Below are 27,818 nucleotides of genomic sequence, written 5' to 3'. Positions count from 1 at the left end.
CTAAGGAGGACATCTGGCTGGGCAGGGCCTGCAGGAAGCTCCAACCCACAGGGTCCCAGGAACCAGGTCTCTGGCCATGTGGACAACCTCCATTGGCCCCACACTCCCTGGGGCCCGCCTGGCCAGGACAGGGCCTGCTGTCCTGGGCCCGTGCCTGCAGCCATTCGCTAGGCCATGAGTTCAGATTCAATTGGTGAAGACAGGCCTCCTGGGATGAGCCAGTTGGCCCCTGTCTCTTATTTGCTTCTCAAAGTTGGAAAAACTACGCTGTGCCCCTGGCAGTACTTGCTGCTGCTGGTTTTTCTTTCTTCCTATTTTTTTTTTTTTTTAAGAAACAGAAAGTAACCCCTGTGCTTATTGCAACCAAATCCATTTTATTGGCCTTCTGCATCTCCCACTGCAATAATAATAATCCCTTACATTTGGTGAGTCTTTTACAGTTTACAAAGCACTTTCTTATGCTTTCTCCCTTTTTAGTCCAGGCCACAGTTTGGGGAGGGAGAGAGAACTGGCATTATTGTCCCTGATTACAGGTGAGGAAACTGAGCTTCAAACAGTAAGATCAGCTGCCCAAGGTCATGTAGCAAGATAGGTCCTCAGACCCTAGTCCTGGGTTCTGTCCCCTGCACCACACACCCCTCTTGTCACTTGAATACCCAAGGTCTCAGACAACTTCTTCCAAAGACAAAAAAGGGCAGAAGGCTCAGGTGCACCCCTGCCCTGGCTCTTTTTATTTCTGAACTTTTTGCCTTGGTAAACTTAACCATCGTCTAACCAAGACTATCACCTCTAAGTCAATGACTCCAATCTGTGCTTCCCTCTGAGGCCCGAGATCTCCAGAGCCTACCAGGTCTCTCCAGGTATTGTTCATGCTTCCACCTGCTCCTCATTCACCCAGCTTAGAAAACTCAGCATTAGCTTAGTTTTTTTCTCTTTCAACTTCTAAATCCAGTTGGCCAGGTCCTGGGCATTTTACTTAATTCCTTTATTCATTCAGCAGATACTGATTATGTGCTGTACCTTTTGAGTCTACTCTGCATCCCAATGTTACATAATACACAGTCCTGTGTTCTGTCTTCTTTTGCTTAGTGTAAGATTTATAAGGTCCGTTCATGTTATGGCATGTGTTAATACCTCACCCCTTTTTTTGGCTGAATAATACTTTGTTGTATGGATATGCCACATTTTACTTATCTGTTCATCAATTGAGGGACATTTAGCTTGTTTCTACTTTTTGGCTATTAGGAATAACACTGCTATGAACATTTGTGTACAAATTTCTGTTTTGACATAAGCTTTATTTCTTCTGGATATATATTACTACCTAGGAGTAGAATTTCTGGGTCATATGGTAACAACTATATGTTTAACTTCTTGCTGGTGCTGCTGCTGCTAAGTCGCTTCAGTCGTGTCCGACTCTGTGCGACCCCATAGATGGCAGCCCACCAGGCTGCCCCGTCCCTGGGATTCTCCAGGCAAGAACACTTCTTGAGGAGCTACCAAGTGGTTTTCCAAAAGGGCTGCACCATTTTGCATTTCCACTCGCAAGGCATGAGGGTTCCACGTTATCCATATCCTCAACAACACTTGTGACTGTATTTTTTATTAAAGCTATTCCAGTGGGTGTAAAGTGTTTTCTTATTGTAATTCTCATTTGCATTTCTCTAATGACTAATGATGCTAAGCATTTTTTTTTTATGTGTTTATTGGCTGTTTGTGTATCTTCTTTGGAGAAATTCTATTCCGATTCTTTGCCCATTTTTCAGGTAGGTTATTTGTTTATTGTTGAATTGTAACAGTTCATTATATATTCTGAATGTAGTTCCCTTATTAGATAAATCATTTACAAATATTTTCTCCCATTCTGTGGGTGATCTTTTTTTATTTTTGAAAGCATCTTTTGAAGTCCAGTTTAACTATCTTTTCTTCTATCATTTATGACTTTGGTGTTTTAAAAAGGCTTTATTTAACCCAAGTTTATAAAATTTTAAGAGTTTTATAGTTTTAGTCCTCATATTTAAGTCTATAATCCACCTTGAGTTAAATATTTTTATTAAAAACTTTTAAATTGTGGTAAAATATCCATAACATAAAATTTACTATCTTAACTATTTTAAAGTATACAGTTCAGTAGTGTTAACTACATTCATACTGCTGTGCAATCAATCTTCAGAACTTTTCATCTTGTGAAGCAAACTCTTATTAAAGGATTCCCCATTCACCCCTACCTCCAGCCGCTATTCAGGTTGCTTTTACATATAAAGCAAGAAAGGAACCCAAGTTTATTTCTTAGCATGTGAATATCCAGTTATTGAAAAGACTATTCTTTTCTCATGAAGTATCTTGGCACCCATGTCAAACATCAGATGACCATAAATATAAGCATTTAATTCTGAACTATAAATTCTGTTCTATTGATCTATATGTCTGTCCTTATGCCAGCATCAGGCTGTCTTGATCGCTATATCTTTGTAGTAAGTTTTGAAATCAAGAAATTTGAGACTCCAACTTTCATCTTCCATTTTGAGATAGTTTTGACAATTTATGGCCCCTTATATATGCATATAAATTTCAGGATTGGCTTGTCAATTTTTGCACACACACAAAAGTGATATTTTGCTAAAAGATTTTGATAGAGACTGCATTCAATCTGCAGATCAATGTAGAGAGCATTCCCATCTTAACAATATTAAATTTTTTGATTTATGATAGTGGGGTATCTTTCCACTTACTTGGGTCTTCTTCAATTTCTGTTGACAGTGTGTTGTGGTTTTCAGAATACAAATGTTATATTTCTTGTTAAATGTATTTCTGTTCTTTTTGATACCATTCTAAATGGAACTGTTTTCTAATTTAATTTTTAGATTGTTCATCTCTAGTTTGTAGAAATACAAAAATTGACTTTTGTGTATTGATTTTGTTTCTGAAATCTTACTGAACTAGTTTATTAGGTTTAGTGTTTTAGTGTATTCCTTAGGATTTTCAACTAGAAGTTTATGTCTTCCGAACATAGAGATAGTTTTACTTATTTCTTTCCAATATGGGTCCCTTTTGTTGCTTTTTCTTGCTTAATTGCTCTGGCTAGAACTTCCAGTACAACATTAAATAGAAGTGGTAAGAGACATCCTTGTCTTGTTCTTGATCAGACGGCGAAAGCTTTCAGATTTTCACCATTAAATATGATGTTAGCCATGGGTTTCCATCAGTGCCTTTTATCAGGTTGAGGACATTCTCTTCTATTCTTTTTTTTTTTTAAGTGTTTTTTATTTTTAAATCATTAAACCATGTTAGATTTTGTCAAATACTTTATCTGACTATTGAGATAATCATGTAGTTTTTAAAACCTTTATTCTATTGATAAGATGTTATAGTAACTGATTTTCAGATGTTTAATCAATCTTACATTCCTAGGATAAATATCACTTGGTCATGGCATGTAATTTTTTTTATATGTTGCTGACTCAGTTTGGTAGTATTTTGTTGAGGGTTTCTGCATCTTTACTCATAAGAGGTACTAGTCTGTAGTTCGCTTGTGATGTCTTTGGTTTCTGGTAGTAGGGTAACAGTGATCTCATAGAATGAATTGAGAAGTGTCTTCTCTTTGAATTTTTGGAAGAGTTTGGGAAAACTGGTGTGAAGTCTTCTTTAAATGTTTGGTAGAGTTCATTCCTTTCTATTGCTGAGCTGTATTCTGTTATATGAATATAGCATAATTTGTTTATCCATTCACCTGTTGATAGATATTTGGGTTGTTTCCAGTTTTGGAATAAAGCTGCTATGAACATTAGTGTAAAAATCTTTATATGGACATATGTTTTCATTTTCTTGGGTAAATATTTACAAGTGGAATTGCTGAGTCATTTGGTAGGTACATGTTAGCTTTATGAGAAAGTTCCAGACTAATTTTCAAAGTGATTGCATCACTACACTTTACACTCCCACCAGCGATGTATTTTGCTTACTCCATATCCTCACCACAGTAGGTATTGCCAGCCTTTTAAATTTTAGCCATTCTAGTGGGCCTGTTGTGATATCTCAATGATGTTTTCATTTGTTTCATTGATAAATAATGATATTAAGCACTTGTTCATGTGTTTATTGGCCATTTGTTTATCTCCCTTTGTTTAGAGTCTGTTTATCTTTTGCCCACTTTTTAAAAATTGGATTTTAACTTGGTGTTAATGTTGTAGGAGTTGTTTATATATTCCGAATAAAATTCCTTTGTCAATATAGATATGGCTATAGATAAATGTATAGTGACTATTTATTCTGTCTATGGCTTTCCTAATCATTTTCTTAATGGTGTCTTTTGATAAGCAGAAGCTTTAAATTAAACCTTTAAATTTTGATGAATACTATTTTTGACTTTTCTTTTATGGTTATTTCTTTCTGGGACCTGTCTAGGAAATCTGTGCCTAGCCAAAGATCATTAAAATAATCTATGTTTTCTTCTAGAAAACATTTTCATAGCCAACTGTTTCAGCACTGTTTGTTGAACAGACTTTTCTTTCCACATTGAATTGCTTTTGCTCTTTGGATGAAAATCAGTTGTGCGTGCTACGTCTCTTCAGTCATGTCTGACTCTGTGATCCTACGGATTGTAGCCTGCCAGGCTCCTCTGTCCATGGGATTCTCCAAGCAAGAATACAAGAGTGGGTTGCCATGCCCTGCCCTCCAGAGGGCCTTCCCCACACAGGGATTGAACCTGCATCTCCTGCATTGCAGGCAGATTCTTTACTGCTGAGCCACCGAGGAGGCCTGAAAATCAGTTAACTACTCATTATTTCTGGACTAAGTATTCTGTCCCATTGATCTATTTTTTTCATCTTCATACCAGTACCACACTGTCTTGATTACTATGGCATTACTATAAGATCAGAGATCAGGTAATGTAAATTCTTCAACTATGTCCTAAATCAAGATTGCCATTTGAGACAACATGGATGGGCCACAGATTATTCTAGATCTTTTATATTTCCATATAAAAATTTTTTCCCAATTTTATTGAGAAATAATTGGCTTATATCACTGTATAAATTTAAAATATATAGCTTGACAGTTAAATTTACATATATTATAAAATGATTACTGGAGAAGGAAATGGCAACCCACTCCAGTATTCTTGCCTGGAGAGTCCTGTGGACAGAGGAGCCTGGTGGGCTGCTGTCCATGGGGTCACATGGAGTCGGACACAACTGAAGCGACTTAGCATGCATGCATGCAATGGAGAAGGAAATGACAACCCACTCTGGTATTCTTGCCTGGAGAATCCCAGGGATGGAGGGGCCTGGTGGGCTGCCATCTATGGGGTCACACAGAGTCAGATGCAACTGAAGCAACTTAGCAGCAGCAGCAGCAAAATGATTATACCACATTTCATTAACATCTATCATCTCATATATGTACAGTAAAAAGAAAAAAAAGTAATTTTTAAATTTATAAATGTTATAAGAGATAAAGACTTAATAACTCCACCTCTCCTTCCTCATCCTCTTTTCCAAATTTTATCATAATTTTAATTATACTGATAATTAGCTTTTGCATCATTGTAACAATGTAAGTATTATTTACTGCAGAACATCTTAGAAAACAGTGGTTACATGTCCTTTTTTGTTGTTGCTAATTGACGTGTAATTGATCTACAACACTGTGAATTCCAGGTACACATTATATGATTTGATATTTCTATAATTACAAAATAGTCACAGTCTAGTTACCATCTGTCACCATATAAAGTTACTATAATATTATTGACTATATTTCCCATGCTCTACACCTATGACTCCTTTATTTTGTAACCAGAAGTTGGTACCTTTTAATTTCTCTTGCTTATTTCATTCACCCCCCTATTACCTCCCCCCTCTGGCAACCATCTTTTTGTTCTCTGTATCTGGGAGTCTGTTTCTATTTTGTTCTATAAAACATTATACATACACACCACATCTTTATCCATATATCCATGTATCTATTAATGGACACTTAGATTCTTTCCAAATCTTGGCTTTTATAAACAATGCTGCAATGAACAGTGCTGTGCCTATATCTTTTAGAATTAATGCTTTTATTTTCTTTGGGAAAATATCCAGAAGTGAAATTGCTGGATTGTACTGTAGTTCTATTTTTAATTTTTTGAGAAACTACCATATTGTTTACCATAGTGGCTACACCAATTTGCAATAGCACCAACAGTGCACAAACATTCCTATTTTTCCATATCCTCACTGTTATTTATTATTTGTTGTCTTTTTAAGGATAGCCATTCTGACAGTGTGAGGTGGTATCTCATTGGTGTCTCATTTCCCTGAAGATTGGTGATGCTGAGCATCTTTTCATGTGTCTGTTGGCCATCTATCTGTCTTTGGGAAAATGTTTAGTCAGGTCCTCTGCTCATTTTTTAAATTGGTTGTTTGTTTTTTTGGTGCTGAATTGTATGAGTTCTTCATGTATTCTGCATATGAATCCCTTGTCAGATATATCATTTGCAAATATCTTCTTCCACTCAGTAGGCTGCCTTTTCATTTTGTTGGTAGTTTCCTTTGCTGTGCAAAAACTATTTAGTTTGTTTATTCTCCTCTGTAATGGTAAATTCTTTACCTCTGTTCTATTTCAGGATGGCTATATTCTAGATCTTCTATATTTCCCTATAAATTTTAGAACCAACTTGTCAATTTCTTAAAAGAGGATTGCTAGAAATTTGATATTGCTTCGAACCTATTTATGAATCTGGGGGGAACTGACAAATTAACATACTGGGTTCTTCCAATCCATGAACATGATATTTCTCCATTAATTTTGAATTTAACTTCTCTTTTCAGTGTTTATGATTTTTGATGTAGAGGTCTTGCACACATTTTGTTATATTTATTCCTAAGTATTTTGTTTCAATGCTATTATGGATAGTATTTAAATTTTTAAAAATTTTCAGTTGCTTATTACTAATGTATGTTAACACAATTGATTCTTGTATGTTGACTTGGTATCTCATCACTTTGCGAAATGCACTTAGCTCCATAGTTTGTTTTTGTTTTTGTTTTTCTTGTTTGTTTAGATTTTCTTAGGTTTTTCTATGTTCATGATCATGTTCTTTGAGAATAAAGACAATTTTACTTCTTCGTTTTGAAGCCATACTTTCCTTTTTTATGTCTCTTATTTAGTTGTCTTATTCTATTGGCCAGAACCTCCAATGATATAATATTGAATGAATTAATAATGGCCAATATCACATTCTGCTTTACAGATTTAGAATGTTTTGTTCTTTTTCTAGTTTTTGGAAAATTGCGGGGGGTGTTCCCTTTTTATCAAGAATAGGTGTTGAATTTTGTAAAAAGATGCATGGCTTATTCTCCATGCACAGTTGAAAAGAACAGATATTCTGCAGTTACTGAGTGCAGTGTTCTGTAAATGTCAATCAGGTAAAATTGGTTGATAAGGTTTTAAAATCTGCGTATTGTTGTATTGACTGCTTTTCCCATGTGAATATGGATCACACTTTCCCATTTCTTTGCAGATCTCATTTCTTGTGTTTGTTAGATAATATATTCTAGCAATTCTGAAATCTGTTCTTTCTTCTTTTAGGGGTTGTGTTGTTTTTGGTGGTTTAGTAATTTGCCTGGAATAAATCTGTGGAACCTATAGTGTGCAGCCATTGGTATCTACCTTATTTTTGTTTTGTTTCTTGAATTCTTGACTTTATTTTTAAGCCTTGCTTCCTAGGGATTGCCTCTGTGTCAGCATTGCTAAGTAGTCAACCAGTCACTGGTTAGAGGTTGTATTCAAACACTCTAAGCCCAAAAGATTTTTGTTTTCTTCACTGGTTCTATGATGAATCTAAGGTGTGGGTTAGAAAGTACATTCAAAACCATAGCAGTTTACAAATCTGCCCCAGCTCTTACTTTCTGTTGAGTGCACTCATGTCCCTTCTGCTGCTTACATGGCCTTAAGTTCTACCAGGAATATGTGGATAGCCAGGGCACTCTTTGGTCTCTCCTGTGTACAGTGTACACTTTTGTACACAGATCTCTCCTGCGTACACTCTTTGGTCTTTCATGTGTTTTGGTGGAGCTGGTTTGGGACTTTATCAAGGCCTACTATATTGGCTCATTCTTGGTATATCCCTATAAAATTTCTGGTCCTTTGCTTGCCCCAACCAACACTGCAAACTCAGGCCACCTGAGTTGTTGGCTTTCCCTGTTTGTGTGTATGTGATCAGCCACTAGTGTCTGTCTGTCTTTTTGTTTTGTTTCTTCCTCTGCATGACCTGACCTTTTAAACCTCTTCAACCTTGAATCTTGCCACTCTGAGCTTTCTTGACTTTGCTTCAGCCATATTGGACTATGTTCTAAATCTATCCAGGCCTTTACATTGCCTTCTTCTCTGTATGAAACTTTATTATTATTTTTTAATTTATTTTTTTATTGAAGGATAATTGCTTTATAGAATTTTGTTGTTTTCTGTCAAACCTCAACATGGATCAGCCACAGGTATACATATATCCCCTCCCTCTTGAAACTCCCTCCCATCTCCCTCCCCATCCCACCCTTCTAGGTTGACACAGAGCCCCTGTTTGAGTTTCCTGAGACATACAGCAAATTCCCGTTGGCTATCTATTTTGCATATGGTAATGTAAGTTTCCATGTTATTCTTTCCACACATCTGACCCTCTCCTCCCCTCTCCCCATGTCCATAGTCTATTCTCTATGTCTGTTTCTCCATTGCTGCCCTGTAGATAAATTCTTCAGAACCATTTTTCTAGATTCCATATATGTGCATTAGAATACGATATTTATCTTTCTCTTTCTGACTCACTTCCTTCTGTATAATAGGTTCTAGGTTCATCCACCTCATCAGAACTGACTCAAATGCATTCCTTTTTAATGGCTAAGTAATATTCCACTGTGTATATGTACCACGACTTTTTTATCCATTCATCTGTCGATGGGCATCTAGGTTGCTTCCATGTTCTAGCTATTGTAAATAGTGCTGCAATGAACAATGGGATACATGTGTCTTTTTCAACTTTGGTTTCCTCAGGTATATGCCTACGAGTGGGATTGCTGGGTCATATGGTGGTTTTATTGCTAGTTTTTAAAGTAATCTCCATACTATAAAACTCTTAGAGGAAAACATAGGCAGAACACTCGATGACATAAATCAAAGCAAGATCCTCTATGACCCACTTCCTCGAGTAACAGAAATAAAACCAAAAGTAAACAAATGGGACCTGATTAAACTTAAAAGCTGCTGTACAGCAAAGGAAACTATAAGCACGGTGAAAAGACAACCCTTGGAATGGGAGAAAAAAATAGCAAATGAAACAACTGACAAAGGATTAATTTTCAAAATATACAACCAGCTCATACAACTCAATACCAGAAAAACAACCCAATCAAAAAGTGGGAAAAAGACATTTCTCCAAAGACTTTCAGATGGCTAACAAACACATGAAAAGATTCTCAACATCGCTCATTATTAGAGAAAAGCAAATCAAAAGCACAATGAGTTTACACCGGTCAGAATGGCCATCATCGAAAAGTCTACAAACAATAAATGCTGGAGAGGGTGTGGAGAAAAAGGGACACACTTGCACTGCTGGTGGGAATGTAGGTTGATACAGCCACTGTGGAACTTTATTTACATCCTCAACTTGGCTCACTGATTTAGAGATCGGCATAACTTTATTCACTCCTCCTTTTGTTTATTCACTCATCAAGCATTTATGGAGGTCTATCATGTAGCCCCCCTGGAGGAGGGCATGGCAACCCACTCCAGTATTCTGGCCTGGAGAATCCCAGGGACAAGAGGAGCCCGGCAGGCTACAGTCTATAGGGTTGCAAAGAGTCGGACATGACTGAGCGACTAAGCAGAGTGCAGCATCATGTAGCAGGTGCTATGATCTAGCAGTGAAAAGGATATACATAGTCCTTGTCCTCACCAAAATTTACCCTGCATCCTTAGCATATCCACCAAGTCTCGACTTGAGGCCTCTTCTAGTCGAGAAGTTTCATGGTGTCCTGTACTTCTCTCTCATAGCCCTTCCCTTAAATATTGTAATTATTATACTTCTTACCAACAGTCAACCCTCACTAGATTGTAAACTCTGTGGAGGCATGAACCATGACATCCTGATCTTTATTTCCCCTCCCTAGCACCACATTTGGAGAAGGCAATGGCACCCCACTCCAGTATTCTTGCCTGGAAAATCCCAAGGATGGAGGAGCCTGGTAGGCTGCAGTCCATGGGGTCGCTAAGAGTCAGACATGACTGAGCGACTTCATTTTCACTTTTTACTTTCATGCATTGGAGAAGGAAATGGCAACCCACTCCAGTGTTCTTGCCTGGAGAATCCCAGGGACGGGGGAGCCTGGTGGGCTGCCGTCTCTGGGGTTGCACAGAGTCGGACACGACTGAAGCGACTTAGCAGCAGCAGCACCACATTAAACATTTGTTCAATCAACAGTAAATTGCTGAAAAGTCAGTTTGGTTCTGAAACATACCCAGAGCATAGTCTGTGCAGGGCCCTATAGGAGACAAAAGTACAGGCCTCTCCCACCAGCCAAGTGTGGGTAGTGAGCACCAAGATCTCTGACTCTTGGGCCCATAACCCCACTCGGGGAGCTAACAAGCCCATTATGATACTCTCAAGTCTACTGGCAGTGGTCACTCATGCTGATCTCCCCACCGACTCAGCTTCTACTAGAGTTTTCTTCCTTCCCAGTACTTTCTTTCTCAAGGACTGTGCTGGGTCTTCATTGCTGCCTGTGGGCTTTCTCTAGTTGTGGTGCAAGGTCTTTTCATTGCAGTGACTTCTCTTGTTGCAGAGCATGGGCTGTGGGTATGGAGGCTTCAGTAGTTGGACCATGTGGGGTCAGTAGTTGCAGCTTATGGGCTCTAGAATGTGGATTCAGTAGTTATGGAGTACAGGCTTAGTTGCTCCATGGCATATGGATCTTCCCTGACCAGGGATCAAACTCGTGCCCCCTGCATTGGCAGGAGGATCCTTAACCACTGGACCACCAGGGAAGTCCCTTCTTAGTACTTTTTTAGCCCCCAGTCCACAGGGTTCTATCAGCTTCACAGACCCTCCGCTTACATCTCCAGGAACCACACCACATTCTCAGCAGCAGCAGCCACACACCTGAGTGCCTCACTGTCAGTGAATTGGTCATTCACCAATGTGAGGTACCTTTCAGCTTCCTCCTAGGCCTTGGGGAGTTTCATGCTTCCTATAGCTCTTCCTGTTTCCTGTCCCTATAGCTATAGAGAGAGGAGTGGACTGAAAGGTCAAAGATGAAGTTCTGCCACTGACATACCCAGTGGTCTTGGTAAGTCACCTGGCCTCCCTAAGCCTGGTTCCTTATCTACAAAATGGGGTGCTATCTGCCCACCTACCCTAGGATGTAAGGAAGGGGTACAGATGTCCCTTTTGACTGTACTAGGGCTCTCTCCATAATGGCAGGTCTTGTCTTCCATGATTTCCTTTGCCTTTAGAATGACACAGTCCTTTCCACAGTCACAGGCTTCTCAACAGTCTGGCTCAGCCTACCTCTCTGGCCTCAGCTTGGGTACAATCTTTCTGTCGATCACTGCACTTCAGCCACATTCCACCAGGGTCTTTACATGTGCCTGAAATCCTTTACCCGCCTTGCCTGGCCAACCCCTACTTATCTGTAAAGTCTGAGCTTAAATGTCACTCTTGCTGGGATAGCGCCCTGATGACCCCCAACATAGTTAGGCCCATTACATCTTGTCACAGTGGCCTCTGCAGATCCTTTGTGGGGCTTATCACAGCAGTCCTTAAATACCTGTGCATGCCATAATTTATTTGGTCGCCTCTCCCTTTCAAAACTCTATGAGGGCAGGTTCTGACTCATTCATGACTGTATATTTTCAGGAATTGGCAGAGTGCCCATCCCAGAGACACAAGGTAACTTATATATATATATATATATATATATATAGAGAGAGAGAGAGAGAGAGAGAGAGAGAGATTTGGCTGCACCCAGTCTTAGTAGCAGTACATGGGATCTTCTGTCTTCATTGTGGCGTGTTTGGGTTCTTTAGTTAAGGCATGTAGGATCTTTAGTTGCAGCATATGCAAACTCTTAGTTTTGGCATGTGGGATCTAGTTCCCTGACCAGGGATGGAACCTAGGCCCCATGCTTTGGGAGTGTGCAGTCTTAGCCACCAGACCACCAGGGAAGTGCCAAAGTAACTTTTTTAAATGAATGAACTCTTATCATCTTAGAGCATCAGGAATAGCAATCTAATGGTTTCATTTTACAGCTGACAGAATGAAGGCCCAAGGAAGATAAAATGACTTTCCCCAGAAGGCATGGCCAGTGAGTGGAAGAGGTAGTTTTAGAATTCATTCATTTAAGAAATCTTCTCTAAGAGCCTACTATGTTCCAGGCACTGTCCTAGGTGCTGGAGATGGAACTATGGCCAAAGTAGGCCCTGACCTCCTAGGACTGACTACACTGTGGTGGAGGAGATAAGCAGATAAACAAATAGCACTTATCATCATTTCAGGTGTTATATATCTGTGAGGAAAGAGGTGCTCTGAAGACAAAATCCCATAAGCAGCGAGGACTCAAACCCATGTTTTCTGCTTCCAAGTGCAGGCTCTTTCCACTACACCACGCTGCCTGCCCTAAGTAAACAAACAAAACCATAATTTATGAGGCTCCTTCAGCTGCCTGTGTGTGTGCTTGGTGGGGTGAAACCCTCATGAAGTCCATGAAAAAGGGCCAACATCATCAGAAGCAGCAGCTGACTGGCTTGCCTGCTGAAGCAGGTGTCCCGGCGTTAGCCAGCCTGGCCTCTACTGCCTTGAAACTTCACATCTGGCGCCCAAAGAGAGAGGGAGTGTGTTTAAATAAGACAGTTATTGACCAAGTGGATTGAGGAGGTTGGAGTTGGCTCGTATCTGGGAATGATGCAAACCGCAAGGGGACAGTACTCAGGAGGCGGACAGAAAAAACAGATGGGCTCACACTGCAGGCATGACTATGAGCACCCCAGCCCCCATCACTGGGGCAGGCAGGAGGAGGCCTCTTCACTGCCGGAGATCTGTTTACTTTTCACTTATAAAAGAGCCCTCTGATGCCTGATTTTGGAGACATAGAATGTGTACTCAGACCCCTGGCTTTCCTCTAAACCGTTTCAAGTAGAAGTGTGGTTGAAACAAGAGTTCGGAATGTATACAGAAGGACATGTCAGCCCACTGAGAGGGACAGGTGCTGGTGGCTCAAGGATCGGACAGGTGATCAGAATCACAAGGCTGACCACTTGAACACTCTCTCCTAATTCGGCAGAGCATCAGATGTGATAGGCTGATGTCTTGTTTATAACAAAGGTTAGTTGAAAAACAAACAAATGAAGGATGACAACTCACTTTTCTCACACAGGTAAGATTAAAATCCAAAGCACTGCTTTGAAAATAATGATAATTATTTACTGACCAAACACTATGAATTGGACACTTCTTGGTCTCTCTTCCTCATACTGATCTGCTTGTAGATACTGATATTATCTTCATCTTACAGATGAGCAAATCAAGGCTCAGGGAAGTCCGATGACTTCTGAAAATTCACACTGGTAATGAATGGGCATTCAGCTCCAGTCTTTCTCAACTCTAAAATCCAAGTACTTTCTATTAATACAAAACCAAGAAGTGACATCCACTTGCTTGAAAGCAAAAAGTGACACTTTCTAGCTGCTCGGCTGCTTCTAATGTGTCATTGGCTAAGAAGTTACGCAACTCAAGCCGTGAGTTACACACAATTTTAAGTAAGGGTGGGGGCTTCATGCAAAGGCTTCAGGATAGCTGGTCCCCTATTTTAGGGTAAACCTAGGAGTTTGCAGCCAAAACTCCTCACTGCTAGAGTAGAAGCCTATCATTGTCCAGTCCCGAGCATAATGGCTGTTCAGTGAGTGCCTGATGTGAACCCTCGTTACAATATGCAAGATGGTCAGGAGAGGATGGTGATGGGACCCTCAGTCTGCCCCTCAAACCCCAGCTCTGCCAAGGCTAGCCAGATAGCCTCTCTTAATTTCTTAATTCACAAAATTGGGCTGATATCTACATTTCACAAAATCATGAGTAAATGATAAAGTATATGAAAGCACCTGGGTGTAATAGGTGTACAATAAATACAACCTTAGTCACATTTATTCATTATTCATAGGAGATGAGTTTAGTTGACCAGTCTGGGACTGTGGGTCATTTTGGCCCAGAAAATTCCAGGGAGATACAGTCAGTTCCAGGTCTAAATCAGAGTGTGTGTTCGTGCGTCAGAGAATGGCCTACATGGTTCCTTAGTGGAACCGTGGAACCAATCCCATCTCCATGGTTTAACGAGGACCATGGCTCAGGCAAAAGCCGGAGGATTTCCAAGCATGAGATGACCCAGCAAAAGGCTACTCAGGCCACATTTGAAGTCACCCCAATCCTCTCCTGTCCTGAGTTTCCAAGGGGATCACAGAAATTTGCCTGAAACTAAACTAAATCCAGTTTCATACTGTGTTCGTCTGCTTGTTCGATCTCAAGATACAGGTGCCGTTTGGCTTTGATTTATGACCTATTTCAGATTGGTGATTCTCCCTTCAGGCTACAAAAGGTGATTTTTCTAATGTACGAATCTCAGATGTTACAATTTATCAATGGCTTTCTATTGCCTATTGTCTAGACTATTCAGCAAGCCTCTGTGATGTGGCCCCTGCCTACTTGTCTCAAAACCCACTGTTTCGTCCCTCGCTAAACCACCTGTGTCTGTGTTCTCAGTTCCATCTGACCCTTTGAGACTCCATTAACACTGTGCTCTCCCATGGGTCTATGCCTCTTATGTAATATGTCCTGTTCCTTTCGCCTGGGGTGCTCTTCACTTTCCCAGTTGACAAACTTTTATTCTTAGTTTACTAAGAACTTTATCCCGTGAACCCTTAATCCCTAAGGCAGTCACAGACAACCCTTCTCTGGGCCCACACCGACTGTGGGCACATACTTCCTTCATGCAGCGGAGGGAGGACATGACACAGTGGAAAGAAAATAGGTTTCAAGTCAGAAAGCCTAGAGTTTAAACTCTGGCCGTCCTCCCAGGCCAGCTGGAGAGATGTAGCCTTCCAGCCTAATGTATAGTCCACTCGTGTGGTTCCCCTTATGTAAAGACAGATGCAGGGACTTGTAGCCAAAAGATTTAGTGACCTGAACCACCAGTAAGGTCATCTCTATCTGACAATTCTGAAGTTATAATTAATTTTACTCCTTTTGTTCCAGCCTCCACATTGGCCCACACATCCATCTGACAGGGAATCAGCTTCCTATACAGGTTTGCTAATCGCAGTCACTCAAGTATTCTAGTTCCTCCAATTTTTCATTATAAATTTATTATTGAAAACAAATGCATCTCACCTCTGCCACTTACTGGCCAAATCATTTAAACTCTGAGCCTCTGTATCATTTGTTGATGAAAAGTGTTCTGAGGATTAAAGAAAATAGATCTAGCACAAATTCTGGCCCACAGTAAGGACTGCTGCTGCTGCTGCTAAGTCGCTTCAGTTGTCCGACTCTGTGCGACCCCATAGACGGCAGCCCACCAGGCTCCTCCATCCCTGGGATTCTCCAGGCAAGAACACTGGAGTGGGTTGCCATTTCCTCCTCCAATGCGTGAAAGTGAAGTCGCTCAGTCGTGTCTGAGTCTTAGCGACCCCATGGACTGCAGCCTATTGGGCTCCTCCGTCCTTGGGATTCTCCAGGCAAGAGTGCTGGAGTGGGGTGCCATTGCCTTCTCCGACAGTAAGCACTAGTGTTTTATCATTACAGCACATTTTAACTATTTGTCTATGTCTCTCCCTCCACTAATTCCTCAAGGTCAAGAAATTCATCTTTGTATCCCCAGCATCTAGCACACAGTAAACTTTTGACAGAAGTCTATGAGATGCACAAGACATACATACATGTTTGGCCTTTACAATGACTTTCAGTTCCAGGAAGCAGAGAACTTGGATGTGGTTTTCCTTTGTCTTTCATAGCAGCCACCATGACTGTTGGGCAAATCAGTAAGCATTCATTCAAGGCACATTCATGAGAAGACCAACACATTCTTCTTAGCAGTTGCTCTACAGTGGAAAAGTTACATGATGTGAAGTCTGAAGACCTTGGTTCTAGCCTTAGTCCACCCCCTTACTGGGAGTGGGGTTAAGCATACTTGATAAATGACCTGGGCTTGTTTTCTACAAAACAAGGGAGAGAAAAACCTTGAGGTTTATCACAAGGGTGAAATAAGATCAAGTGAAGCAACACGAAAAGGTGGAATATAACTAACAGGGAGAAGGGAAACTCTCCTATCAGGCTTCATGGTTTCAGGAAAATGGTTCTGCTTCCTGTACCTCCTATACCAGGAGAGGCTTAAAAAAAAACAACCCACAATACCAGATTATGCTGTTTATGCAATCATCACATATCTTTTAGGAAAACCTGGTTTGAGGAAGACTCCCTTGGTCTAATCCAGAGCCATCAGAGGCTAACGCGCGTCCTGAAGCCACTTTACTACCTGTGAACTCAACATGGCTTCAATAGGGCAAAAAAATGCCAAATTTTTTGATTTTCTTACAGAGGTTAAGTCAAAGGCAAGGCCAAGAATTGGACAATCTTTTCCAAGGAAAAACAGCATTCTTGATTTAGACTAAAAGCAACTAAATGAATTACTTAGGAAACTATGCTCGATTCAGAAGAATTTCCTGATGATCTAAAAATTAATCATAAAATTTTATTCTAGCCTCTCTTTAAATTCTTCCTAACATTTATTAGTTTACTTATCTAACTATGTAATTTAGTAAGTATGGTATACTGAACATAATTGAATCTTTGTTTATAGATTCAAGACCACTTGGCAGGAATGCTGTAGAGAGGACTCAGGCAGAAGATGGGTGGTTGAGTTGGATAAACAGTAAGATCACCTTCAAATCTGACAGCCTGGGATCTGAACAACCTAGCTGTATTTCCACTTGTAAAAATGAACATGAATCATAATCAGGCAGTATGGAAGTGTGAGCTAATATAGAGCCCAAACCGGTATAGCATAGGGTTAAGGCTGCAGGCACTGAAGCCAAATTGTCACGATTGATAGTCTGCCTGTCACTTGCTGACTCGGTGATCTTGAACAAGTTGCATTATTTCTGTTTCAGTTTCCTCATGTGTAAAATGGGAAGAAGAAAAAAAAACTTGTCTCTTAGGGTTGCTGTACGGATTAAGAATTAATATATCTGGGAGGAAGAGGCAAGATAGGAATAGGGGATTAAGAGGTACAGACTACTAATATAAAATAAGTAAGCCACAAGGATTTACAACACAGGGAATATAGCAAATATTTTATAACTATAAACTAAAACTTTTAAAAATTGTGAATTACTATATTGTATACCTAATATTATATATCAACTATACCTCAATTTTAAAAAAAGCTAATACATTCAACATTCTTGGAACAGTACCTGCCACACAGTAGGTGTCCTGTTTTGTGTTAGCTAAAGTGGAAGTGGAAGTTGCTCAGTCGTGTCCGACTCTTTGCAGCCCCATGGATTATACAGTCCATGGAATTCTCCAGAATACCGGAGTGGGAGCCATTCCCTTCTCCAGGGGATCTTCCCAACCCAGGGATCAAACCCAGGTCTTCATTGCAGTCAGATTCTTTACCAGCTGAGCCACTAGGGAAGCCCTTGTGTTAGCTAAATATATGTCAAAATGGGGCTTCCCCAGTGATGCCAGTGGTAAAGAACCCGCCTGCCAATGCAGGAGACATAAGAGATGCTGGTTTGATTCCTGGGTCAGGAAGGTCCCCTAGAGAAGGAAATGGCAACCCAATCCAGTATTCTTGCCTGGAGAATCCCATGGACAGAGGAGCCTGGCAGGCTACAGTCCATAGCGCTGGAAAGAATCAGACACAACTGAAGCGACTTAGCACAGTATGCATGTCAAAACACTAGGGACTAACTGCCCATGCATCATTTTATTGGAGCCTGAAAACAACCCTTTAGTGTAGATGGTATAGCTCATTCTAAGGATGAAGAAACAAGTTCTTGGAAGATGAGTACCTCACTTGATGTCAGTGCCTGGCACAGGGTTTGAATCCAGGCCCACTGCCTCCCAACTTGTGTTGCTTCCATCACAGCTTCCTGCTTCCCCAGTACGTCAAAATTGTTGTGTGTGTGCAAAACTGAGTTGAATTTACACTGATCCAATATATGTGGATCCTGCCTTTTGGAATAACCCTGGGTACATGCTTGCTATCTTGTCAATATTCTCATTTTTAAGGTAGGGCAGAAATAACCCCAGTAAGGATTCACTTGATCATGGTTTACTTACACCATGATTATGTAAATAGTCATGTTCAAACAGCTAGAGAAAAATCCACTAAAATGGTGAGCCTCCCTCAGCCTGTTTCTTGTCTTAAATCCTGTTATTCTTTACATGGGACTATGGATTTTGCCCATTATGATTATCCCGCTTCTGTTCTGAATTAAGTCCCTCTTGCCCCTCACCTAAGCACCATCTCAGCTGCTATACAATGCTCTTTAGTGTGCATGTGCTCCACTCCAAAATGCTAACCTCTGAGCTCTTGCAATCCCTCAAGTACCTTATCTAGGACTAAATATAACTACTCTTCAACAACTCCCTGACCCTTTGGATTTGAATGACCAAAGCAGATACTGAACAATGTGACTTTTTCCCATTCTTCATGAGCAGTTCAGTAGAAGACATAAGAACCTTGAGAAAGCAAGCCTAAAGGACTGAAAAAAAGACTAGCCGTGAAGAACTTTGAGTGTTAAAAAAAAGGGGGGAGGGGGAAGCCAAAGCGAAGCCTCAAAAAACAAGAAGTCTGGCAAAAAGCAAATGAGAAAAAAGAAGGGCAGAGGTGGTGGAGGAGCCAGACGATAGTTAGGGGTTGAAATGAAGGGGAATTCTAGAGTTAAGGTGGGTTTGGATCAGAAGCCTTCCCAAGTTTCTCAGGCTCAAGAGCCTGGGTGGCAATCTGTGGGTGGCCCACACTTAAGAACACACGAAAAAAAACTGGACACAGATACAAGTGGTGAGAAGTGTCAAGCAGCAGGGAGTGGCAAGAGTCAATCCTAAATGCAGTCATTTGGGTACAATGTGCCCTTCAGAGAGGGCATGGTGACAACATGGGCTGATTTACAGAGCCGCCAGGGTAATAATTCAGAAAGCAACACTGCCTTTTCCCAACAAAACGAGGCAGCCCCAGAATGTTTCATGGTGGTAAAAAGCTGCATGACAGCATACTGAGGTCCCAGAACCAATGAAAGGAGACAAGTTTACCAAAACGAGTCTTGACACAGAGTACGTTTCTGGCAAATATGTTATTATGCACTCACTCTACTCAGGTCCTGGAGCAACTATTTCGTTTCCTTATATGGCCCTTCTCTTCAGCTCTCTCCTGTATAATAACTAATGTCTTCTTAGAGAAACAAAGAAAAGGAATAGAACTGTTCCACTCGTCCTCTGCTTTTTTCAGGGAAATGAGCAGAGCCACATATCACTGAGATGTCAGAGGAGAACTACCAGTTTTTTAAAATCACTTTTTAAAAACTTGAAATCACTTCTGCTAGAGAAAGTTGTGTTGATGCAGGAAGACAAGGGAAAATACTGCAGCTGCCTATCCCGACTGCCAGAATTAAGCAGTCGTACTTTAACCAGGACATTTTTAATTCCATCAGAACTTTAAATATCACTAGAACTAAGATACAACGTGCAAGCATGGGTAGAAACACTCCCTATATGGCACACAAAATCAAAGACAATGCCAGCTGTCATGCTTAAACAAACATCAACTTCTAATGTTACTCTTCTTAAAATTCTTCAATTGGCCCCCACAGTTTTCAAATAAAATCCAAATTCCTTAGCAAGACCCCGACTTCGCTTCTCGGTTTATTTTCCTCCCTATTTCCAAATTCTAACAGTTCCTTTCCCCCTAAAAGTCCTGTTCCTCTGCCTGGAAAAAATCCTTTCATCTTTGCCTGGTAGAATCCTACTCATCCTTCAGAAAAACTGCTTAGTTTTCTCTCCTTTGGGAAGACTTCCCCAACACCCGCCCTCCCGTGGGCTCTCAGAAGACCCTGTGCTCATTTACAACTGCACTCACCATGTGATGCTGCAATTTCATTTTACCTCCTTATTTCTTCTACCAGTTCCTGAGGACAACTAGTAGAAGAAACTAGGATTTCTATAGAATTTCTAGGATTCTATAGTCTAGTGGTCACGACAGAAGCCTGATGTGATGTACAATGTCTTCATGAATAGTAAAGATAGTCATTTGTGAATCTTACTTTCTCTCAGTAGGAAAATATACTCTCTAAAACCTTGCATAAAACAGTATAACAATCTTCGTTCCCTCTTTGACTACATTTACAGCCAGAATGATGATTTTGAAAGAGTGTAACATCTGGGTCATATCCTCGATAACATTTCAGGAAGCTGGTGGCTAATTGCATCATTTATGACATCAAGAAGGAAGCCATCATTTGCAAAGCACCTACGTGTTCTGAATTTATTCTGTATATAAATTACTTCACCCTTGACAATCCACGGTAACTTGTCTGAGCTCTAGTTTGATAAAGAACCTGAGGTTTAGAAATCTGCCCGTGGTCATACAGCCAGCAAGTAGTGAAGCCAGACTAACACAATGTGCAGGATCAGGACAAGAATTTCTTCTCAAGGAACTAAAACATGAGGTTGGCTGAAACTAAGATTTCCCACAGGGCTGAAAAGTGATGAAGACAGCAAATAACTTGTCCATCTCAGACTATGGGTATGCTATTTTAACAATATAAACTGAAAACCAGCCTTCTTCCTGTTCAGAGTTTGAATAATTGCATACACTCTTGCTGTCCTGTCAAGTAACAGACTCATCAGACACTCAGTTTGAAGCACTGTTTTAAAACAACTTCTCAAATTTATTTAACTCATGTGAATAACATGGTAGTTTTTTTTTTGTTTTTTGTTTTTTTTTACAAAAAGAAAAAAATAGCCAGTACTTACTACTTACCAAGCCTCCCAGACGGCTCAGAGTGTAGGCAGCGTACTGGGCACAGTGATCACAGGATTTGCATTATCCTTGCAAAGACAGAACTCCACCAGCACCAGAGGTTTCCAATTCGAAATGTGATTTTATTAGAGATCCCAATGTAATTTTTTAAAAAACGACTGGATTGTTGCTTTTTTAATTTTCCATTTCTAGTTAGAAAAATGACTAGAGGCAATGACAAAAATAACCATTTAAAAGGGATTCCTCTCCAGATATTTTTTTGTAAAGGTTTAAGTTCAGCCCTTCCAGCCTTCTCTCTGTCCTTTTACGTTTTAAAAAGAAAGAGGTTTGGAATATGTCAACCTTTACTCAGCTTGCTCACAAAGCCTCTGTCTTCTCAAGTTGTAGACATATCGCCGGGACTCATCTCCCAAACCTCTGGTTTTAATCAAGTCCATGGGGTGCCTGGCTGGAGGGGCCTGGATGACAGTTGCTTAAAGAAGCTCCTATTAATTAAAGGTCAGTCACAAACCTAACCTTAAACAGTAGATGGCTGACTGCATCACTTACGACATACACCAGGCAAAGGTGGATGGAGAAGAGGCAAGTCAGACATCCCTCCTCTGTTAGTCATGAGTCAGGCCAGCAGCTGAGCCTGCGTTCCTTCCCTCTCCTCGGAGCTCACTGTGCAAGGTCGACCACACCACCTCCATCCCCCAAGCTCACTGTCCAGCCATACAGGAAGTTGCTTCCAAGTTTTCACTAAATAAATGATTTTCCACGAATAAAAAATGAAAATGTTGAGATGTACCAATGACTTGGCTCTCTCCATCTCTTCTTGGGAACCTTTACTTTTAAGCACGTGGGGAGTTAAAACTACAGAGGAGCAACACTGACAGCCAAGGTGCTTTACCTCTTTCTCATTACCTTTCTGGAAAACTGCTGTTTCTAATATTCAGGTTCCTTGAAGAGGAGAAATTTTACTTAACTGTCGTACACTGTGTGTAAGAAGGGACTTCTCTTTTTAGCCTTCATTTCACTGTGTGGGTTTCCCTCTCTAGGTCTTGACAGTGGGAAAGGGAGAGCGGAGAGGAGACAAAAATCACAAAGAGCAATATACAGCACACCCTCCGCCAGCAACATGACAAGTCCTCTAATATCATCAGTGCTGACTCAAAGTAATTTCTGGGGGTTGAATACATCATGACTTTCTATTTGTGCTCTGCCTCAGGCTTTTCCCTAACCACTAATTGCAAGTAAAGGTCTAGAGAGTAAGAGCTTTTGTGAAAGGGCTAGAACACAAGTAACATGCTGGTCTGTGGCCAGGTGTGTCAGTGTACTTTATAATGGAGGAAAAGAGGATTACAGGCAGATTTTTGTTTCAGCCTTAGTCCAAGCTTTAAAAGACTTACAGAAAATACTTCACACAGAAGGGTGGTAGTGGGGAAGGGAGGGTAGGGGGATGATAGACACACCCAGTAAAATTCAGGGATAAAAAAATACCTGCATAAGTCCACGGAGCACAAAAGAACGAGGAGGATCACTTCCTGAGCCACACATGGATGGGTAAGGGCAAAGGATGGGTAGGACACAGTGGATTCGCCACTAATGGCTTCAGTGATAATTCAGAAACCTGTTCCAATATATTTTTGGAGTGAAACCTTCTCCTGGACAGGTCAAAATTGTGCTTAAAAAAATGTCATTAGAAGGTAACAGCTTTTTAAATATTCTTTTGCCTCTTGCGTCCAGGTGATTTCTTTTTTGCTGAAAACCAGAAGCCGTATAAACCTTACAGGGTGGAAGAACAGTCTTTTGACACAGGTGAGGCGAGGCGCTGGATGAACTTACACAGTAAGTGAGAGTCTGTACGTCCTGGGCTTGTCCCTTGACCACACCACATCTCTGACCTAGCAGAGATGGCAGTTCACTTTCTCTGGAAGAAGCCAGTAATGGCCACTTGTCTATTGGCTTTGCCCATAGCAGCAGTTCCCTTCTTTGGGCCCTTTCGTTCCTCTTTGGGTTCCTTTTTCACAGCCATGGCAGGAGGCCTATGGACAGAGGAAGTCTTCATCTTAAGCTCTTCTTCACTATCTGTGCAGGATTCACTCTCGTAGACTTTCTCAGTCACTGGTAGAACGAGGGGAAAAACAGGATATGAGTGGGTTGAGTCATTTAGAACACTGCTCTTGAGAGAGAATAAGCTGTCTGGTTCACTCCAATCCCCTCAGTCCCACTGACCAAGAGAGGTGTGCTCACCGATCACCGCAGCTTAATACTGCTGGGAGATCAGATCCCACCTCAGGCTGGAGGCAGTATCTTGAGCTCACAGGCCCGAGCTGTGGCTCAAAATCAACATTACCCCTATCCTGTCACTGCTGTGTCCCATCTTTGAGTGGGCCCGTATCATTTGATTGCCCAAATCCTGCATTTGGGCCTTGGTCTGTGCTAGCTAACTGCCTGAACCCTGTATGAGAACCGTCTGCTTCCAATCTCAAACACTTGCTTCTACCTCCACGCTCTCACTGACTTCTTCAGTCTCACCTCCTGACCCACAGTGCTGCCATCGCCACCTCTGGTTTTCCCGCTCTTAGTCTCGGTTCCACCTGCTAGTCCCCGTCCTGCCTAGCTAGGCTCACTGCCATGGTACCTCCTGGCTAGCCCTGCCCTGATGTCACGAGGCTCCACGTGTCCTAAGTACAGAGAACTGGAGATTAGCTAGTTCCTCCCTTGTTCAGTTCTTGGTTCTCAGTGACCCAAGATTTAGCAGTGGTCTGCATCATGAAGACACTATCTCAGGCAAACTCAATCAGATGGCAAACCTGATAGTTTTAAGGAAAGACGATGATAAAATGAGAAAGTTACCAGTACTTTTACTCCCTGTCGGCCAAGGGCATATTTTGCCTTTTCTCCTACCAAAATATTCACTGAATTCTTCCTACAGGAAACTTTAAAAAAATCTACATGAGTGAGGAGTCACTATAAGAAAGCCCCCAGGGCACAGGCACAGACAGTGGCTTCCAACAATGATGTTCCAGAACCGACGAGGTTCTTCAGTACTACTGCAGTGTGCACGGCAACCACAAGAAACAGTACAATGCCACCCTCCTGTGACTTTAGAGAGATGCAGCAGCTGCACAACCAACACCACCTAAGCCCTTTCTCAGCACATGATGAAAAACGGAGAACTCCTTTTCTTAGCGGAACAGAGTAATATGCATATACATGCATATACATAATATGCATAATACATATTCAAGTGAGCAAAGTGAAAGGTATTTTTTTTTCCCATTAAGGAACAGTGATAGTTTCAAGCTCTCAATTATTGATCATTTCTTTCAAATAAAATATGTCAGTCAAACTGTTCTAGAGGCATAGACTTTGGAATCAAATACACCTGTGTTCTAATACCTAGTATGTCACTTACCTAACCTCCAATTTTAATGTGTATCAGAATTACTTAAAGCCTTGTTTAAGCATGGATGGCTGGGCTTTATTTCCAGAGTGTTTAGATTCAGTAGGTCTGGGGCAGACCTGAGAATTTGCTTTTCTAACATGTTCCCAGGTGATACTGACATGCCGCTGGTCTGGGGGCCACACCTTGAGAATCACTGTTCGTTGCTTCCCTGTAAAAGGTCATCTGCTGCCTCAGAGAAAGTACAAATACATCCAGTAATCTCTGGCAAGCTCTCTTTAATGCTATATTTTCCCCTCATTGGCCATGCTGGAGATCAACTGGCTCTAGCAGTGGAGTATTCCTTCACCTTATCCGTCTATTCTTATTAAGGTTGCATAATTAACAGTCGTCCTCCCACCCCCACCCCGCAAGAGTTCCTAGGATTTATCATTACTTTCAAGAGCCTAGAATTCACTTTGGGTGACTCCTGCCAACTTGGAGACTACATAAACACTAAAAAGTTTAAAATATATATTGAGCATTCTTGGAGGCCTTAAGGCTTCCCAGACCAGAGGCATTAGCATCTCCCATGAGCTTATTAGAAATACAGAATCTTAAGTCCTACCCCCAGGGCCTACTGAATCAGAATTTGAAATCTGGCAAGATCTTCAAGTAATGTATATACTCAGCAAAATGTAAGAAATGTTGCTCTCAGATTATTTAGAGAACTTCCATGGTAGGCCTATAGTGCAACAATTATGATCGCAGAACATCATCCCCATTCTGATGCCAAAGTACTACATAACTGGACTTTGGAACAAAATTATGAGCTGTTGACTCAATATCTCAAATCAGGCAAGTCCAAAGAGCCATCTATCTACACATACAGAAAAGACATGACTTACTACAAAGCTTGCTCCTCCATAAGCTATATTCTGTATTAAACTGGTGGCATGTCTGTAATATTAAACTTCAGCATCAATTAGCTCATTATTTCTTGACTAACCACTGGCTGTCTCATTGCCAGTTCTGTGCAATCCATTGCTTAAAGGAGTTAAAAATCAGTCAGGGCAGCATCAACAGAATTTCTTAAGCAGAACACTTGGTATAGCCCTTAAGAGCTAAAAGGAGCATTTCTATATTCAAAGCTGTAGCTACTTCAAACTACAGAACAAAGGAGATTTCAACTTAAAAATACAGGACCTTTATTTTAGCTGAACAACATGCCACTTTTCTGGGCTGCCATAAAAAAAAAAAAAGGCCCAGTTTGTGGGGGTAACAGAATTCTTTTCCACTCAACTGTTTTGCTCTTATAAATCTACCCTGTCCAGAAGTCTACCCCACACATATCTCAGGGGCCCAACTCCCCAGTCCCTGCAGTGAACTTACAGAAAGGGAAAGATCAGCTTTTTAAATCTACAGAATAACTGCGATCCAGCACAGGGCAGGACAAGCCCCCTGAGCTGGTACGTTTGGAACAGTCTGAGCACAGAGAGAAAAGCAGAACTCTTTTGTTGGTTACAGGAGCCAAGATTCATTAAGTTGAGTTTGGAATAAAAACTTTTCAAAAAAAATGTGCTATGTGAGCACAGTTTTCATTGTTGCATCCAAGGCTCTTAATAGTCCTGTCTGGAGACAGGAGTACAAAAAAGTTCACATCCCATACCTGGCCAAAACTTGAGAACTGTGTTTTGAACAAAGCAATATGTAATTAGCCACAAATCCCCAATGAACTCTTATAAAGGTATTTTTGATGCTTTTCTTTTGGGGTAGCAGGAGGAAAAAACTAGCACTGATGCTTCTGTCCTCTTAAAATGAAAACGAATAAAAAAATTCAATAGTAAATACATAAATTACCACTAACAAACCAAGAGGCTTGAAATTCATGACTAGAAGATTGAAAGCAAAAACAAATAAAACAAGACCAAAGTCCAGAATTCATAGGCTCACGAGAAAGTTGGCACTGCAAAGACCAAAATGTCCTGTGTGAGGAATTTTACTCCCCAAGCATATGCTACAGTGAAAGTGGCAGAGGCCTTTGCAGCTGAGTGAGGTAGGGAACCAGAGAGGCTCAAGGTCAATGAGATGTCTTCACTAGTTTTAACAAGCACACTGTTTGGAAAAGTTGATTCTTCATAGTCAATTAAACCTTTTTAAGACAAAAATGTGAACCAGAAAAGGAAAATCAAGAAAGGGAAAAAATACTTCTCTACAAGAGCTGAGGTGTGGCAGATGCCACAGGAAAAAAGAAATGACACTTAAGGGCCACCTCCCTAACAAGAGGTTGAAGAGCCTAAACCCACAACTCATCACAAACACAAAAGATAGTACCAGGATTTTAACATTTCATCGGGACTCAAGTGATGACTCAAAGCCTGAATTGCATTTTCCCTCTAAATCTCTGTAAAAGGAACATGCTTTTATCTAACATGACTTACAAAACAGGAAACACACAGGAAGTGATATGGAAGTCATACCCCTCTAAACAACAAATGGGACAAAATACGAAGACGACTCCTGACACTCTCTTCAGAGTCCAATCATCTGCAGGAGCCTCTTTTCCACAGTTCAAATGTATAAAATAAACGTTCAAAACAACCCCACTTGTTTCTCAGTGTCTTTGATAATACTTAAAGTTGGTATTGTGGTTTTCACCTTGAAAGTGTTTTTTTAAATCTATTACTTCACGTGAATCTTCACAACAATCTCACATGTAGGCAAAATGGCTATTTTCCCCTCCACGCCACAGATCAAGAAACTCCCCAACCAGAGACGCTGCAACTTTTATCCAAGATCTCAAGTGTATGAAACAAACAGGAAGCAGGTACTCTGTAGTTGCAGTGTTCCCCGACTCAGCCACTCAGTGTGGGCCACAGCCAAGCAGCCAGCATCACATGGTGATGAGGCGCCCTGCTCTGTGAGGGATTAAGGTGCTCTCTACGGTCATAACTCTATCCCTGGAGCCAACATTTTTTCTTACCCATGCAGCCCTCCTCATCTGTAAAGGTTTTAGATTTCAGCACACGTTTTCGTTTTCTTTTGTTTTCTCCATCAGAGCCCTAAAAGGTCACAGGAAGATCAGAGGATACAACATTAAACTAACCAATCAAGCTGTAGAGAAGAACAAAATTTTTTTTTATCTTTTGACAATCACCCTCCAATATTTTATGAGGATAAAAAGTTACACAAGGTATCTACAAATTTCCCTTTAGGGGACCAGCCCAACCACAGACAAGTTATGCTCATTGATACCTCATTGTGAGAAGAGAGGCCGCATGCTGAGCAAAGAATTGTGTTCATTCAGTCAACAAACTTTTGTTGGAGAGAGTAGGCACCATGGTTAAAAAGACCAATGGGACAACAGCCTTAGTTGGAGGAGAGAGACA

General features: G+C 40.9%; 1 protein-coding gene across 4 annotated transcripts in view; it reads right to left on the bottom strand.

Moving 5' to 3' along the window:
- Positions 1-20,941: 20,941 nt before the first annotated feature.
- Positions 20,942-27,818, bottom strand: part of POLD3 (DNA polymerase delta 3, accessory subunit) — a 44,344-nt gene continuing 37,467 nt past the window's right edge. For all 4 annotated transcript variants that reach the window (XM_061380837.1, XM_061380835.1, XM_061380836.1 and 1 more), the window contains exons 11-12: positions 27,413-27,491; positions 20,942-23,165 (exon numbers count right to left, since the gene is read on the bottom strand). In XM_061380837.1, the coding sequence (XP_061236821.1) occupies positions 22,963-23,165; positions 27,413-27,491 (282 nt within the window). In that variant the 3' untranslated portion in view covers positions 20,942-22,962. The remainder of the gene's footprint in view (positions 23,166-27,412; positions 27,492-27,818) is intronic.

Source organism: Bos javanicus, chromosome 15 (genome assembly GCF_032452875.1).
Source record: "Bos javanicus breed banteng chromosome 15, ARS-OSU_banteng_1.0, whole genome shotgun sequence".
NCBI lineage: Eukaryota > Metazoa > Chordata > Mammalia > Artiodactyla > Bovidae > Bos > Bos javanicus.
This window is presented reverse-complemented; position numbering and strand designations above follow the sequence as displayed.